Source organism: Gymnoscopelus braueri, assembly GCF_963280865.1.
Source record: "Gymnoscopelus braueri genome assembly, chromosome: 9".
Lineage (NCBI taxonomy): Eukaryota > Metazoa > Chordata > Actinopteri > Myctophiformes > Myctophidae > Gymnoscopelus > Gymnoscopelus braueri.
In genome coordinates, this window is record NC_137610.1 from 8,779,134 (window position 1) to 8,795,918 (window position 16,785).

The 16,785-nt window shown below is 39.5% G+C and overlaps 2 protein-coding genes across 6 annotated transcripts in view; both read left to right on the forward strand.

Annotated features, from left to right (window-relative positions):
• Positions 1-487: 487 nt before the first annotated feature.
• On the forward strand, positions 488-4,065 carry admb (adrenomedullin b). Of its 2 annotated transcripts, XR_013933743.1 has the most exons (5): positions 488-597; positions 1,196-1,311; positions 1,566-1,703; positions 2,313-2,642; positions 2,940-4,065. XR_013933743.1 is itself a non-coding variant. In XM_080437537.1 (4 exons), exons 2-4 carry the CDS (start codon positions 1,208-1,210, stop codon positions 2,590-2,592), a joined length of 522 nt encoding a protein of 173 aa, XP_080293663.1. In that variant the 5' UTR covers positions 488-597; positions 1,196-1,207; the 3' UTR covers positions 2,593-4,065. The 2 variants fall into 2 exon arrangements, 1 of the variants encoding a protein (XP_080293663.1); XM_080437537.1 differs by having other exon boundaries at positions 2,313-4,065.
• A 1,898-nt stretch (positions 4,066-5,963) lies between these two features.
• ampd3b (adenosine monophosphate deaminase 3b) overlaps positions 5,964-16,785 on the forward strand; it is a 33,033-nt gene continuing 22,211 nt past the window's right edge. The window contains exons 1-3 of one of the 4 annotated variants that reach the window (XM_080436830.1): positions 5,964-6,082; positions 10,223-10,334; positions 11,625-11,695. In XM_080436830.1, coding sequence (XP_080292956.1) covers positions 11,638-11,695 — 58 coding nt within the window. In that variant the 5' untranslated portion in view covers positions 5,964-6,082; positions 10,223-10,334; positions 11,625-11,637. Of the gene's footprint in view, positions 6,083-10,064; positions 10,335-11,624; positions 11,696-15,719; positions 15,872-16,785 lie in introns of those variants that run through there. The other 3 variants (XM_080436831.1, XM_080436829.1, XM_080436832.1) reach the window with 3 other exon arrangements.

Here is a 16,785-nt window from a genome sequence, read left to right on the forward strand (position 1 = left end):
TTTATATTGCAGTATTGGTACTTTTACTTAAGTACAGAATTTGAGTACTTTTTCCACCACTGGGAGATCCTGTGTCTAGGCGAGACATGACCTTTGACACGATCTTAATGTCTCAATAGAAGAGCAGGGAGACAAAATACAACCACCCCAATTGCATAAGTTATATTGTATTAACATACTCTACCATACAGATTGGACAACATTACATTTTATTTGTTAAAACAAAGTTACATAGTGAGGCTTTAAATATGTAAATGATTATTATTATAAGAATATCACTTAGCTATAAAACCCTGATTGCATCCCTCAGTGATTATGTCTTCTCTCCGCTGTGTGGCTCAAGGGTTTACTGGACCCCATGTGGAGGGGATGGGGTTAGACATGAACTGTCCCATAGTCCCTCCCACAGCGTGTGGCATTCAGGTGCAGTTCCCTCCCTCTGTGTATAAAAACCTCACATTAGCTGTGTAAAGTTCACATCACATCTCATGGTAAAAAAAAACCTCCAGGGGCTTGAACAAGGCAACTTTAACAACACCAACAGCTACAGAACACACTTGGATGCACACTATAACACATTGACAGCTAGTGTATAAGGTGAGTAATGCTTTTTTTTTGGTAATTGGACTTTTGTATCTGGTAGTTAGAGTACATTGGATTGGTAAGATGTTGTTTTTGTTGTTATGGTAACAATTGGCATGCTCATTCATAAACCTACTTGATAATGAACCTTATTTTACAATGACTATGAAAATTTATTTTAGTTTAAGTACTTATTCATTATAAGCTTACTTTTATCAAATGTACCTTACATTAGTGAGTGCATACATTTTCTTCTTTATTATTATTATTATTATTATGGGGTGGCCCTTTTATACATCACCACAGTTTATTTAAGGAAATAACTAGCCCTAATAAGTTTGAATACAAAAGTATTGGCAGCTATCTAGTCAGATCTCACATAATGTGCCTTGGGATATAACTTGATAAGATACAGTATGTGCTGTGTGTGGTGATTGAATATGGTTTCTCATAAACATTAACATAAACATTTGTACTTTTTATTTTACGATTTCATTGTTTTAGTTTCTGTCTGTCCAAGTGTGCAAAACCAAATTTGCCTTATGGGGACAATAAAGGTTTGAACTGTGTTGTAATTGAAAAAACGCATGTGCTGCATGATTCCACTTGGCAGCTCCCGGCCACTATGAGGCTAGCCCAGCAGACAGTCATCTGTTGGTGTGTTTTCACCACTGTGCTGCCGCTGTTGAGAGGTGCAACAGTGGACCTCAACTCCAGCTTGAAAAAGAGGTGAGCTGGCTGAGAGCTGACAGTATAACATGTCAAATGTCATGTCTGGTATTTGGTGTTAAAAGTTAATTAAAACAAAGCAGATTACAATGGAATTTGAATTTGAACCACAATTCTCTTGAATTAAGAGACCTTATTTTGAAATGATGCACAGAAATGTTTACACTATAAACAATAAGAATTTCATGAGTGTAGAAGGACATCCTTTACACTACACCATATTATCCGAATACAGCATCTTCTCCATGTGTCAGGTTTAGAGTGTGGCTGCAGAACCGCATGAGAAGGGACCTCCGCAGTAATGGCATGGGGACGGCCAGCGATGGGGGACCTGAGATCCCTACTGGAACCCAGCAAGAAGGGAATACAGAAGCTTTTGATTTTCAGTCCAGGTAAGGAGGAAAACGCTGCTTTAATTTCATTCACTTTGGCTGCAGTTTGCTTCAATGCACGAGATCGCTGTTTCTCAACGTCGGGTCTGGGGACCACCATGGGGTCCAAGTTGGACCCTTATGAGTCTGTAACTCTCAGACTTAAATTAACACTGAGGATTTTACTGTGTAGATTGGGGTTCCACAGAAAAAAATGGCATCAAATGGGGTTCCGTGGCCTAATGCATTGCAGGGGTCCTTGAAATTAAAAAAAAGTTGAGAAGCACCGCACTAGATGACTGAAAGTGTCAAAGATGATGTCATTAATCCCTCATGCTTTTCATCTCAACTGCATTTTATGAGCCGAATTCCAGGATGAGATACCAGCCAAATGATTATAAAATAATTACATCTTTTTCTAAGGACACCGTGTAATTCATGTTGTTAGTTGACGTAACAATGATTGCTTACAGGCTCCAATTTAGAAATGTTACATGATTAACTTACACTGATCTTTTGCAAATACATGAATCACATTCTTCTTTGTGCCAAGTAAGCTCATTAATTTGTCTACGCCCCCCCCCCCCATCACCTCAGCATGCTATAAATATCTTTCTCTCTCCCCCCCAGCTTTGGGCTGAACAGATCCAAAAGGTCTGGCTGCATCCTGGCTACGTGTGCTGTCCATGACCTCTATCATCGACTGCACCAGCTCAGTGACAAGCTCAAACAGCCCAACGCTCCCGAACAGAAAATCAAACCCAATGGCTATGGCCGGCGTCGGCGCAGCTCCGTTACCCCCGTACCAGAGCTGCATGCCAGGTCTGCCCTCCAGGTTGAGAGACAAGAGCCCTGCTGTAGCCATGGAGATGAGCGCGGAGAACACGCCGCTCTACCTTCCCTGGCCTGAGGCAATGAATGCATGGAGAGGCACATTTTTTGGTTGTTGCAGCTGATGGAGTTAAGTCCCCTCAGAGTTTCTATTCTAGAACATTGCTTTAACGGCATGCATAGAGAAATGGCAGCTACACATAACGTATATCCGGGGGGAAAAACCTGTGTTAAGGTCACTTTGGATGAATGCATGGAGATCATGATGGAGATTTGTATACTGGAATATGTGTGCACGCATGTGTGTGTGAATGCACGTGTGTTTTTGTGGTCTGGTTCCGTTCCAAGTTCCAGTGAGTGTGTGATATGTGGATGATTTCACTTCAGACCTCTGGGACTTGACAAGAATTTCTGTCTCTTCTTCAGCTTTAAACGGAGCAGCAAGACCTCATACACTTGCCCAGTGTGGAAAAGAAGATAATCCCTGAAGATTTTTCTCCCAAATCACTCATACCCATGGACTGAGGACGGAGCGAGGGCCAAGCTTAGGGAAATTGTGAGAGCAATCGGGGGGAAAGGACACCACATGCCATTTTATTGACTATTTTTTGAACGTTGAAAAAGTGTCTGGACCTCTGATGTTCCCTTTGCAGGCTCCCCGCAAACTTGAGCTGACTGCGTTGGACAGTGGCTGAAGTGCAATTTATACCATTTGTATCACAAGTACTCAAAAACAATCTAATTACAAGTTTGTACTGTATATATGGGAATGTATGAAGTTAGGTATTGCCTAGTAGTGCCTATTTAAGCACATAACTCATGTAAACTATATTTTTATACCGCCAAAATACAAATGAAATGCAGTGATCTTTTTCTGAATTTAATATTTTAGTATTTAATGCAGGTTAAATGTGTGGCTATTTGTTTTTCCAGTATACTCTGAGAATTATGCATCATGATGTGATCAACAGGAAGTGTTATCAGAACCAAACCTTTGTTTTTTAGTTATTTGTCATAGTAATTGCCTTGTCATCATTATAATTAGTTAATTATACCCAGTGGAGAATGTGTAACACATGTAATGCAATGGCAAAGATTGCTGCTCTGATACAACGCAGGTGACACTTTTGAAGTCATGTTTTTTAATCTGGACATCTGCTTGGCTGATGAAAGTCATACACAGCAACTGAAAAGTCAGCTGTAGTGAAGAAGGGGTCACTTATTGTTTGGCTGCTGGCGGAGGAATTTTGGTTGAATGCCATGGAATGGAAGGACTGCTTCGTTTAGCTATGCAGCAGCAGCTTGCCAAGGTCTCGAGAGCCAATACAAGCGTTGTGCTGCCACCTACCTTCTGAGTAGGCTAAATCACATGTATGGAATAACAGTTACCAATGCAATGTGTGAAGTTCTATGACCGAAAGCTTGCTATCTATATGGAAAATTAAAAAATCTGATTTTGCACAGTTTTGAGTGTGCGGAGGCTCCCTTTATTTGGTTTCATTTTGACTCCAGCACCTCACCCAAGGCAGATGAGCGGTGTTTTTCCCCCCAATATTTTAACAAACAATTCAATAAAACTGCTTGACAAAAACTTTCTTTCTTTGATTGAATACTTTATTAGTCAGAAATGTAAACAACATGAGGTACAGTCAGACTTTAAGGCTAAACACAAAAAAAGTCCTGGGGAATTGTTTCCATTGTGGTCCTATGTATTCAATTCATCAACATGTTGCTGAGTGAACACATTTTGGTGTGTGAAAGCTTAGTAGTCCTAGTTTTAACATCTTCTTTACATTATTCATTTCACTGAGCAAATCACACCAACTGATATAGAATTCATGAAAACACCAAATACAATGTTTTTTCAACTTCCATCCCACAGAGCTCAGGATGTGTGTGCTTAATTTCCAACAGTTTTTGAGTTTGATGCTCTTAAAATTACCTAATTATAAACATTATCACAATGTCTGTTAAGTTAATTAAACACAAAATGCAGCATCTCATCACTGTTTCATGTTATATAGTGGACAGGCAGGATACAGTATTGGCTATATATATATATATATATATATATATATATATATATATATATATATATATAAATTTGATGCATTTACACATTTTTGTGTAAATGCCAAAGAGGATGGGATAATGTTTAGTTTTATGTGATGTTTTAAAAGCAACATTGATAGTGAGTCAATAATGAGTCCTCTGTGGAGAATGCAAAGAGGTCAAATGTTTGTCATTATAATAATAATCGGTTGCATTGTGTTGCAAATTGGTTCTTATTTGGCAAGGACAAACACACTGGGATGAAAGGAAAGGAACGGAACATACTCTGCTTAAGGTCATGGCCAAGAACATTCTGGTGAAGATAATAATAGCTGTCATTTTACTTCCATTAACACGGTGCACAATGTCTATTTCATTGCACATCATGAGATTGTAGCTCTGACTATTTCACAGGAATTTGTTTCATATAACTCTCTGAGGCAAACACACAGAAACACGTGTGCCGCTCATCCATGAGGTCAGTGTGCAGGACCTCTCACGAACGAGCACGCACGCACGCACGCACGCACGCACACGCATGCTACAGATCCAGTGTTTTGCTCAAGGACACTTGAACACAGAACACACAATTTTGGTCTGCCACAATCCAACCTGTAAGTCTCCAGTTGAAAGATGATCTGTTTTATCACTTAATTACCATGCTGACTTCTCAAATAAGATTATTTGGAAGTTTGACCTTTGGGTGTGCTTAGTATCTTAAATCAAAGACGCTGGCGTAAATGAAGAAACTTTTTTTTTTTTACGACTTGTACGACACAGATAATCTATTTTTAACATTCACAGAGCACAGTGACCCACAGCTGGCCATCAAATGAGGACGCATTTTCAAAACACCATTCTTTTAAAATCACAGACAGATCTGCTTCAGTTAATGCATCACAATAGATAGAGATGATTGACAGTATTTGGACATATATCATGCCCAAGATCTACCAACATTGCTTTAAATTCAAGCTGCAACTCCAGTTATCTGGGTAACAAAAACCCCACCATAGCGACAGAATGTAGTGAATCAGTTTCATATTAGCCTATTCCAGTTGTCTGGGTGCCCCTACCACTGTTAAGATCAAAGCCAAGAACATTCTGGTGAAGATAATAATACCTGTAATTTTACTTCCATTAACATGGTGCACAGTGTCTATTTCATCTCCCTATCTGTTTTGACAGATAGAGAGATCATCTGTCAAGTTTGTAACAATCCTGGGCATATGAAGTCTCAGTAGTATGAACTTGATTGAAGAAAGGAAGTTGAATAACCTGTTGCAGGAACAGGTTAAGTGGGTCCGGACGGCTGAGTGTGCAATGGCTTTGGACCAATCGCAGGCCATTTTGACATCTGAACATGTGTGAACATGTGAGCATTTTCTGCTAGGAGTGGAGAGGCCAGTGGAATCTGGTCAGGTTGTCCCAGTTAAACAAAAGTCATGCTGAGTGGTGCCTAAGAGGCTAAGAGAGAGAAAATATATAGAGATGTCCAGAGACGCTGCATGAAGAAGGTAAGGCTTAGTCAAATCCTTATTTCCTTGTTCAATGTCAGCGTTAGCCTATCATGGTTATCATTTCCTAATGCATGTGCTCAATCTGTAATTGGAAACTAGAATCAATATGATCTGCCTGGAATTATAGTGGAGATCAAGCGTGTGTGTGTGTGTGTGTGTGTGTGTGTGTGTGTGTGTGTGTGTGTGTGTGTGTGTGTGTGTGTGTGTGTGTGTGTGTGTGTGTGTGTGTGTGTGTGTGTGTGTGTGTGTGTGTGTGTGTGTGTGTGTGTGTGGTACTGTATATGTAACTTGCAAAAGGATTCACTCAACAAACAACACCATGACACTCAATGGAAAAGTTTGCCACAGGGAAAGGAAGAACTGATTATCTTTTGGCACAGTTGGACAACGGATGTGGTGGTGGCATGAATTGTCATAAAATCATGTAACTTCTAAATGGATTCATGTATGTTACAACCCCAATAGACGTGATTATTATGATGAAATCTAGGGTGGATGAACCAGAGAGAGAGAGAGGACAGAAATCAGACAACATGTGAAAGAAAATGTAGTGACAAAGTGGGGCATTTTTAATCTCCAAATTGTTTCCACAATGTTTAGCCACTATACTGTATGTGTGCAAGTGTACATTTTGGCCTGAGGGTGGAGCTAGAGCTAAGGCCACGAGAACACTCTTAAATGGTTAGAGTTCAAATAACCATGGTATGGGGTCAACAACAAACAAAAGCAGATTAAATGCAATCCTAAATTTAGCATGTCAGTTGTTCAAAGGAAGTTGTGGTTGTGGTGGCGATTATGGCTTCTCACAAAAACACATTATAACTTTCAACAGATTCATGAAACACCATGAAGCTTTACACGTTTTCTGCTATCAGCAGCCAGAGCTATCAGGCAACACCCGATCAAACCTGACGTTATTGGAGAATGCTGAAGAGCTCATTTCTGGCCACTGACCCAACATGTGGAAATGGCATGACAATTATGACATAGCATTGGTCGAGGGTATACACTCTACTTAGTCTAGTGCAATGCAATCTTTATAGTTAGAGACGTTAACAATAGGCTTGTGTAGTTTTTTCCTGGTCTGACTGTACTGATGAAAAAGGATGACAAAATTGAAGTGGTCGCTCTCTCTTTCATTAAAAGAACTTCACAGATTTGTCAAGCAATATCTCTTCATTCATTTATTCTACAGTACGATGTGCACACAGCACCAGCTACACTTGTCCAACCTATATGTATCACTCTGTATTTCTGCAAGTACTTTCCTGGCCCAAACAATGAACCCTATACCAAGAATGTGTCACTCTAGTCTAGAGTCACAACATTGTCTGACTTTGAATAACTCCCTCTCTCTCTATGGGTCTGCCTACAGTGACCCAGAGAATATGGACAATTGCTTGTATGCACTTCATACTTCATACAACAAATGGAGATAAAGTAAAACATACATTTAAAAAGACTAATTTAGGCGTTGCAATGTGATGTGTTGTGACTCATGGGTCGTGAGCTTGTAGATCTGCTATCTTTGCTATTTTGTGTATTATGTTTGCCAAAACATGCCCAAAATAGGGAGCTAGGCCGGTTTAATTAAGTCTGTCTGTGCGTTTTATACATATTTATCCAACAACGGCTTGTGATTAAATAATAACTACAACTATCATAGAGTTATTATGGCAATGGATCCATTGGAAAGAACACTGCTCTTTTTTCTATTTCCTGAGAAGTGACAGTGCTGTGGGTGGGGCGTGGCCTCTCAAGTTCCCAGGCCAAGGGGGCGTCGCCAAGTTCTCAGATGAGCTGAAGGGGGCTGGTAGTCGGTAGTGTTTTGCATAGATACGTACGCAAGGTTTCTGCTGGACAGCAACGATATGTACAATCTTATATAGTTGACTCAGCTTAACTGAAATTGCTCACAGCTTTATGTAAAACTTACCCCATATGTGACTGTACAAAAGGTCAGTATAAATGGCCCTCATATTTGATCTTTTCAGACAGGCAAATGTGTTCTATTTAATGATTGTATATAAGTAGTGGTGGAAAAAGTACCAACATTTTTTACTAATGACTTAAGTAAAAGTATCAATACTGCAGTGTAGAAACACTCTGTTACAGTAACAGAATACTAGATTTACTTGAGTAAAAGTACCAAAGTATTGGCATCATAATGTACAGTACTTGAGTACATGTACTTTCCACCACTGTGTATAAGCAGCATTTTGAGTCAGGTGACTTCATATGCTACCCCTTTGGGTCCTTATGCAAATTGTTGCATAACTTAGCTAAGTTATGCAACAATTTGCATAAGCGGTTGGACAGGACCCAAAGACTGTGGACTGTCTATTGTCAGAAGAGTTTGTTCTTTTTTCTTAGACTAGCTGTAGTGTACATGCAACTAAATGTAAGTACCTTGGTTTGTGATGCAATATCAAAATGTTTGTACTTATTTGTTGTACTGTTCAAAGAGCATTGCTGCTGGGTATCAGTGGTGGAAAGTAACTAAGTACATTTACTCAAGTACTGTACTTAAGTACAACTTTGAGGTATTTTTTTTACTTTACTGGAGTATTCCCAATCTTCAATACTTTCACTTCTACTCTCCACTACATCTCAGAGGCAAATATTGTACTTTACTCCACTACAATTATTTGACAACTTTAGTTACTACTTACTAGTTACTTTGCACATTTGGATTATTATTACAAAACACACATTAACCACTTCAGCCCTATACTGTATATACTCTTGAACTCTTGATCAGACTGTCTCCAGGTTATAACAAAGAGTACTGTTAATTATAATCTAATTTAAGTCTAGAAGCTTCTTTATCAATAGCTCCAGGACCCAGTCCTTTCAGACAATATTGGTCTTAGATTTAGGATAAGGTAAAGGAATGCACATAGTTGATTAGGTCAGCTCTGTGTCCAAACAGATATTCAACCTGGAAAGTGATGATCTCAGTGAAGTGATCTTAATATTCTAATATTTGGTTTAGATTTGTATGTAATGTTCATAAAAATATACCACACTTGTAGATCTGCTATTTCCGGTGAATACATTTGCTGTACATCATTTGGGATTCTGCTGTGTGTTATGTTTTCTATAATACAATAATCCCATGTTATTTAAATTGTGTTTTAAAACGACCTTATACGTTTAGGCTAAGTAATGAATACAGCATTACCTTCATGCACCCACACCGAGACCAGGTGGTTTCAAATTGCCCAGCAGTGGCAGATGTGTGTGTATATTAGGTAGTTCACATAGTGTTGGGCAAGTTGATCAAGAAAATAATAGTATACCACCTTTTTTTTTTCACATAATGTTTGTGAGATTGTCTAAAGCATTGGTTCTCAAAGTGGGGTCCGGGGACCCCCAGGCCAGGGGTCTTTGAGGGAGTTCCAAATGGACCCTTATGTGTCTGTAACTCTGAGAGTGTACAAATAGGGTCCATTTGGTTCCATTTGTACCCTCTCAGAGTTAAATTAACATAGATTTTACAATAAAAATTGGGGTCCCAGGGATAGAAATGCCATTAAATGGGGGTCCGTAGCCTAATGCATGTTAAACTGGGGGTCCTTGAAATTAAAATGGTTGAGAATCACTGCTAGAGCCGTAAAAATGTTCTCTTATGGGGGTCCCTGGTATACCTTTTCAAATGGGGGTAATCCAGCGGGGTATAATAAGTGTCAATACGGGGGTCCTTGACATGAAAAAGTTTGAGAACCACTGGTCTAAAGTAAACTAACAGGCACTTATTACATTTCATTATGTGACTGACCCTTCTGAAGTTTGGGCCTGGTCTGTACAGCCCGCTTATGCAATAGGATTACATATACTGTATTGACTCTGGGTGGCATGCATGAGAGCTATGACTAAATAAGGAAGTCTGTAGTGTAAAAATAGTTCCCCTTAGAACCGGGTTGAAAGGGAAGAGAAACCGGCAGTAAAATGGCATATTGTCCCATGCTTATTCAAGCAACAGCAAACCAAAGCAACCAATGACAAGAAGCCAGTTTTCAAGCAATTTCATTCGCTACTGCACATTCTTCACATGATAGGCATGCCTTTCTTTAGCTGGTGGTGAAAGAGTTAACCAGCTGTGTGTGTGTGTGTGTCTCTCTCTCTGCATACTAGCAGACTCTTCCAGCGCTGCCCCTATAGACTTATCTTCTGTCAACTCAAGTGCCAACTGACAAGAGTGTCTACAATCCAGGAGGTGTTACTTTCCACTGTGCCTGGCCATACAGTAAGTACAATTCCCATGATCAGGCTTAATGTACAACTTACCATACCAAGGTCTTTTCTGCACTGTTAACATCGCTGTACAGACCTAATGTACCAGTTACCTGGCGTTCACGTCTTTCTTTCTCCCTTTGACGCACAGATCCATTAATTCTGATTGGAATGCATTTAGTTGTGCTTATATGTTTTCTCTTTTCCCCGCTAGAATGTATATATTGCCTCATCTAGTGAGGAAGAAGTCTAGTCTATTTGTTGTTACTCAGTATGATGATCTGCTCTCACTCTTGTTTCCTCTGAAATGGAACAGGAATTTCTCTGTCAAAACAATGAAATGTAAACAGAAAAACAGCCTGGGAACAGTTGCCAACAAAACAAAATTGTGTGTGTGTGTGCGTGTGCGTGTGCGTGTGCGTGTGCGTGTGTGTGTGTGTGAGTGTGTCTGTCTGTACAGTATGAGTAAAAGTAAAAAACCTGCACTTGCAGTGACATTGATGTTTGGTCATATATAACGGCACATTTCCGGGGGTACAATACAGTACATAGCCAACCGACACGTGATACGACGCATGATACAAGGAAAATAGAACTGTAAGGATAATAATGGTTAATAATACTTTACAAACAAAAGGCATGGACTGGATGGAGATTGTACAGAACATTATAAGACAGGATATATAGAAGAAAAGCTCTGCACATAATACATTTGTAGAATTGTCTGCTTAGTTTTCAGTATACACAATCCTTATTTGAACTTGTCTTGCAAGTCTAACCTGTGTTGTGAATACAGAATGCTGACACATTTCCACAGGGTGAGTGGTGCTATTTCAACAGGAAATGCAGGAAATAAAAAAACGGTTACTTATCAAACAGTTGCAACTTAGGGTTCTCTTTCCTGTTCAAAACAAACACTGTGCCATTCAAAATGTGTAAAATACTCTTTGTTCTGGTACTCTGGTACAGTAACTGTTAAATTAATAACACAGCATTCTCAGTTAAAATTTGTCTGGAGAACTATGTTGCATGTTTTTTCCACTGTCTACCCCTAGCTTCCTGTCTCTCTACAGTTTACCACAGATTCTAAATAAAGCCTTGTTAACCACTTGTCTTAAGCTGCTCTTAACAGATATGCATGGGGTGCCAGTTAGCACAATGCCTAACATGATTTTTGTATATACTGTAGTTTGTATAATTCTTTCGCCTGGGTTAATGTGGTTAAAATGAACTAAAGACTATGGAAATGATGCAGAATATTTTGTCTCTTGCTGGCTAATGTTAAGAATGGTATGTTTTACAGGCACATAGAAAATATGAGAAGAAGAGATGTGCCCCTCCATAAGCAGCAGTCTACCCCTTGCTTGGGGAAAGGTGAGTTTCACCTACACCTGGGCACACATGAATACACAAATGAAACAAAACACACAACAAGAATAGTGTGAGAAACATCACTAGGGTGCAGCAACAATACCAATGACCCGCTTCAAGTAAAGCTGTACAACATGATGTAGTGTAAATTAGGCAAACTGTAACACTGTGCACTTGTAGCTTTACCCTGCTGTCCCCACATTAAAGCAATGTTAATGTCTCGGCATGCTTTGCATTCTGACCTGACACCCTGACATAAAGCACTCCTTTGGATGTGTTTCTGAAATAGATACAGGAGCACAATGACCACCAACTTAACCCATTAAGACCGGGAAAGAATCCGTGTCTTTTTTAGATATCTTTGGCTAAAATCGTATTTTTATTTTGCAAATCTTTGAATGTATATATATTTTTAAAGCAAACATCTTTAACTCAAATCTTTGCTTCTGGGGGGATTCTACAAAATGTCCTCTAAATCCTAGTAAAAAAAAAAAAAAGAATCGCTATAATCAGTGGTTCTCAAACTTTTTCATGTCAAGGACCCCCAAAATTATATGAATTTTGGCCGCGGACCCCCATCTCAACATATTTTGTTCCAGGGACCCCCCAGAAGTTGTAACAGAGTTAGAAATGTGCGCTACAGAAAAAAAGATATTCAAAGATATCACATTTTCACGATTTTTCAAAAAATTGCAGATCTACAAGTTCATAGCGCTTGTAGATCTGCTACTTTTGAATAGCCCAAAGAAATCTTAAAATGACACAGATGTGTTTTCGGTCTGAAAGGGTTAAACTTTATTGTCTCATCACAGGTTTACAGACAAATCAAAGTTGTGCACTAGCATAATTCAAAGATGGTCTGTAGACATTTTTTACCACTTATGCCCTATTTTATACTTTGCCTTACGACGGTGTTACATGGCAAATATAGCCAATCTACAAGCTCAATGTAGCCCTAAGCCAAGCTCAACAGTTCAAGCTGTATAGACCAATTATTTGTTTATTTTGAGACTGGACGCACAGGTGATTGTTTCATGCAATCAATTCTCAATAAATTGTTTTGGGGTGCACTGGCTTCAGTTCATTCAACCTCCTCTTGTGTGTTGGCTAGTGAGGCGCGTCCTAGCGAGACATGACAGAATGGGTTTCATTTGGTGCCGGCCTGCGCGCGCATACTGGTGACGTCGTCTGTTAAGGGGTCTATAAGCTAAAAAAAAATCTACTTTTATCCAAATGTTATATTCACTCAATAAGATAGCCTATTCCCCATAATAACATGCCCAACATAGGGACTCCAGGGGTTTAACACCCATGTGCTTGTAACACAGTATAACTACATTATAATGAATTGCTTCCTGTTGATTTGTTGATTTAGACATCTTCTCTGGTTGAAACCGTATAGTGCCGGGATTCATTGCCGGGATTCTTTGGTTACATAAACATCAGTGGTTACATAAAAACACCCCTTATTGATGAATTCCGATCCCATATTTAATCTGTTAGAACAAGCTTGGGTGCTGATAGGGGACCAGTTGAGCTCCTAAGTCAAAGTGAAAATTAAGTTATAAACTGTGCTTACACCCAAAAAGGGGATTATTTTTTTCCCTTTCTGTACTGTAAAATGATACGAAACCTACATAATGAGGTAGGATCAGATTAGGACCTGTTTATTCTTGTTCTGGAGCACATAGAACACGCCTACATCCTTTAAAGGCACATTCCAGTAAAACATTCTGCACATGATCACGCATACTATACTATATTGTACTGTACTATACTTTACTCTACACTGTACTGTAATTTAGCCTACTATACTGTAATATACTAATATTCAAGCCAAGTGTATTTGTATTCAACAACAAGGCAACTCAAAGTGCTTTACACAAACACATTAAACTCTAAGACAGAGCATTAAGACACTATATTCTACTGTACTGTACAGTACTACTATACAACAATATTGTACTATTCTCTGCTCTTTTCTACTGTATTCCTCCATACTAGGCTACATATTTGCTACGTATTGTACTGTTGAAGTTTGCTAACTCTCATACTTTGCTTCGATAGATGGTTTCACGCTCTGTTTCATGCTCTCCCACCACGATAAAACCCACATCTAGACGAAACAAAACCCCACCCTGAATAAATACCATTATCTGCTTTATCTCCCATAGCAACAGCAATACATCAAAACTAATTTGCACATCTTAGGCTAACTTTATTCATCATTATGACAAATATTGCACTACCCATGTGTGCTTGGTGTGCATCAGGTGTATGCTATCTGTGCATGTAGGGTCATAATCAATGGGATCTCAAAGAAGGGCCGGAAATAACCTTATCCCAATGCACTTCTGTAGTACTGTACATTTGGGAGCTGCAGACATAATGATTATCATAAATTAAATTTGATCGTGTATGATCTTATTTAAGAACGTCTGTGATCTTATGGCCTGTTGCCCACCACTGATCGCTATATTCTATATATTTTGTAAAAAAAAAAATTACAGTTCACAGTTGCAACAGCCCTTGCTCAATTCTCACTGCAGACCTGTGGTGCATGTCTTAACCCATCTCGGCCTTCACCTTCCTGTCTCTGCACTCTCTGTCTAAATTAAGCAATGAAGCACTAGCAGGCAGTGATGGAAAGTAACTAAGTACATTTACTCAAGTACAGTACTTAAGTACGCTTCTGAGGAATTTTTACTTTACTGGAGTATTTCCAATTTTCAATACTTTTACTTCTTTTTTTTTAAACGTTTGTTTATTGGTTTTTGACAGAAGCATTTCTAGCATACATATCAAAAATACATTGCATTGCCCCATGTATAGCCCAATGAAAAGAGTTACATAGTCTTATTATTTTGTCAATACTTTTACTTCTACTCCACTACATCTAGTTACTAACTTTAGTTAGTTACTTTGCAGGTATAAATTAGTATATTATAAAACATACATTAACCACTTTAGCCCTATTTTATACATAGGCTATTTGAAAATAGCCGATCTACAAGCTCACAACGCGTCGTGCTTGTAGATCTGCTATTTTCTAATATTTTAGTACTTTTACTTTTGGTACTTTAAGTACATTTTCATACCAATATTTTTGTACTTTTACTCAAGTAAATGTTGAATTCTGGACTTTTACTTGTAACAGAGTACAATGCGACAAGTAAAAGAGTACTTTTTCCACCACTGAGCCCTAGCAGGTGCTTGTGCAAAATATGCAGTCCATGTCATGAAAATGTCACTCTAGTTGATCAAAATGACCAACCCTGTATACTATACTAATGCTATAGGATATAGTGTGGTGCATTCTCAAGTGTGCACTGCAACACAGTGTTGTGGTCACTCACCCGGTAAAGGGTGGTTAGTTGCATGAAGGTTTCACGCACTACAAGCTCACAAAGCGTTGCTCTTTGATGCATTGTGAGCTTGTAGATCTGCTATTTTGGGTGCGCGACACCGTATACATCAGGGGTAAGTGTGCTTACCACATAAACCTGTGAAATCATTGGTTCATGTCCTGTGTATAATATGCCATTCTAACAGCTCTTTTCCTGTATCTCCGTTAAATGCCTCAACGAAAGCACAAAACAACTCTCAATGGCTGTTGCTTTTGTTTGTTTTCCCCCACTCGCATGTCTGTATGGTTGATACTGTTTTGGTCTCATGTTATTGTCATCAGAAGACAGCGTTTGACAACATTTGCAAGTATGATTTAGTTTTGAAGGGAGTTTATTAACTGGCTTCCAGTTGGAGTAACACAGCAGGGTAGAGCTGCTGTTACTCCTTGTAACTGGAAGGTGTGCCAGGTTCAAACACTTGTTGCACTCAATGCACTGGCTGGGAGTGTGCAAAGTCAACAAGAAACATCCTGCCCTCCCTCAAACAAGCCCCTGCGATAAGCCTCGTGGCTGAATAAAAATCAAAACATGCTCAGACAAAATAAAAGATGATGAAATGAAACTGGAGAAGGGTAGGCCTGTGAAGGGAAGGGGTGTTGGCCAGGGCAGCAAGCAGGACTGGAGGGGCAGTGCCTCGGAATAGGCAGGTATTGTACAGCCAGGAAACCAGTTTGTCACTGTAGCCGACCGTAGCGTCAGGTTTCTGCCAGTGTGTGAACACGAAGGGAAAGCGGGCTACAAGACAGATCAGTCAAAACACAACACCGAACAGGTAAAATGGAACGCGACTTCCAAGAAGCTTTTGTTTTACATTTATATCGGTATCGCTAGTGAATTGCATGACAAAATTATGCTGTTTCACTCACTGGGCACTGTGGCAGATGCCCTCGTTTAGAGTGACTTGAGCTTGCGTGCTTATACGTTACATAAAGTGGTGGTGCTGCAAGAGTTATTGATTTGCCTGTGTTTATTCATGTCCCTCCCTCTGTACACAGTAACATTCACAACCGGTTCTTTACCATTCGGTTCACTGTATTCTTTAACACCAGCAAGGAATGTTGTTTTGCTGACAGGGCTTGTGATTGCATTGGCAATCTCTATACAGAAACATAGCACTTGACAAGACCAGTCATCTGGTCTGTTGCTCTGTGAAGTGCAGAGAAGTAATCCATTTTAATTGCAGTGGGCACAAATTAGTCCTTGGTTCTTTTGTTCTTGAAGGGCAGAGGGCCCAGAGGGCCACTGCCCTCTGGGCCCTCTGCTAGGACAGACACGGCAAGCCTCTCAAAGATGTCACTTAGTTCTACCCAGGTCACGTCATTATGTGTTTGTAGGTGTGCAACAACCAAATTAATCAATTTAATTGATTACAAAAAATAATCAATGTTAATAAAATATATTTTCTTAAATTATCATAATTTTTAATACAGTAGCAAAATAAGCAGATCTACAAGCTCACAACGCAGGCACAACACCTCGCAATGCTTGTGAGCTTGCCTTGCAGAGCACATGTTGTCCCTGTTGGCCAAGGATCAAATCCTGATCATGAGCTTCCTTCCTGCCCCACTTACCTTTCCTCCTGACTCCCTTCTATGGCACGTAGCTATCAACAAAGGAAAGTTTGGTTGACCTAACTGTCTGCTGCACTCAAACCCTTCATTAATCCAAGAGGTGCAGCTGACCTTT

Coding starts and splice junctions, on each gene's coding strand:
- admb (XM_080437537.1), top strand. CDS start 1,208: ATGAGGCTAGCCCAGCAGACAGTCATCTGTTGGTGTGTTTTCACCACT. Junction 1,312..1,565: donor AACTCCAGCTTGAAAAAGAG/GTGAGCTGGCTG, acceptor TCCATGTGTCAG/GTTTAGAGTGTGGCTGCAGA. Junction 1,704..2,312: donor GCTTTTGATTTTCAGTCCAG/GTAAGGAGGAAA, acceptor TCTCCCCCCCAG/CTTTGGGCTGAACAGATCCA.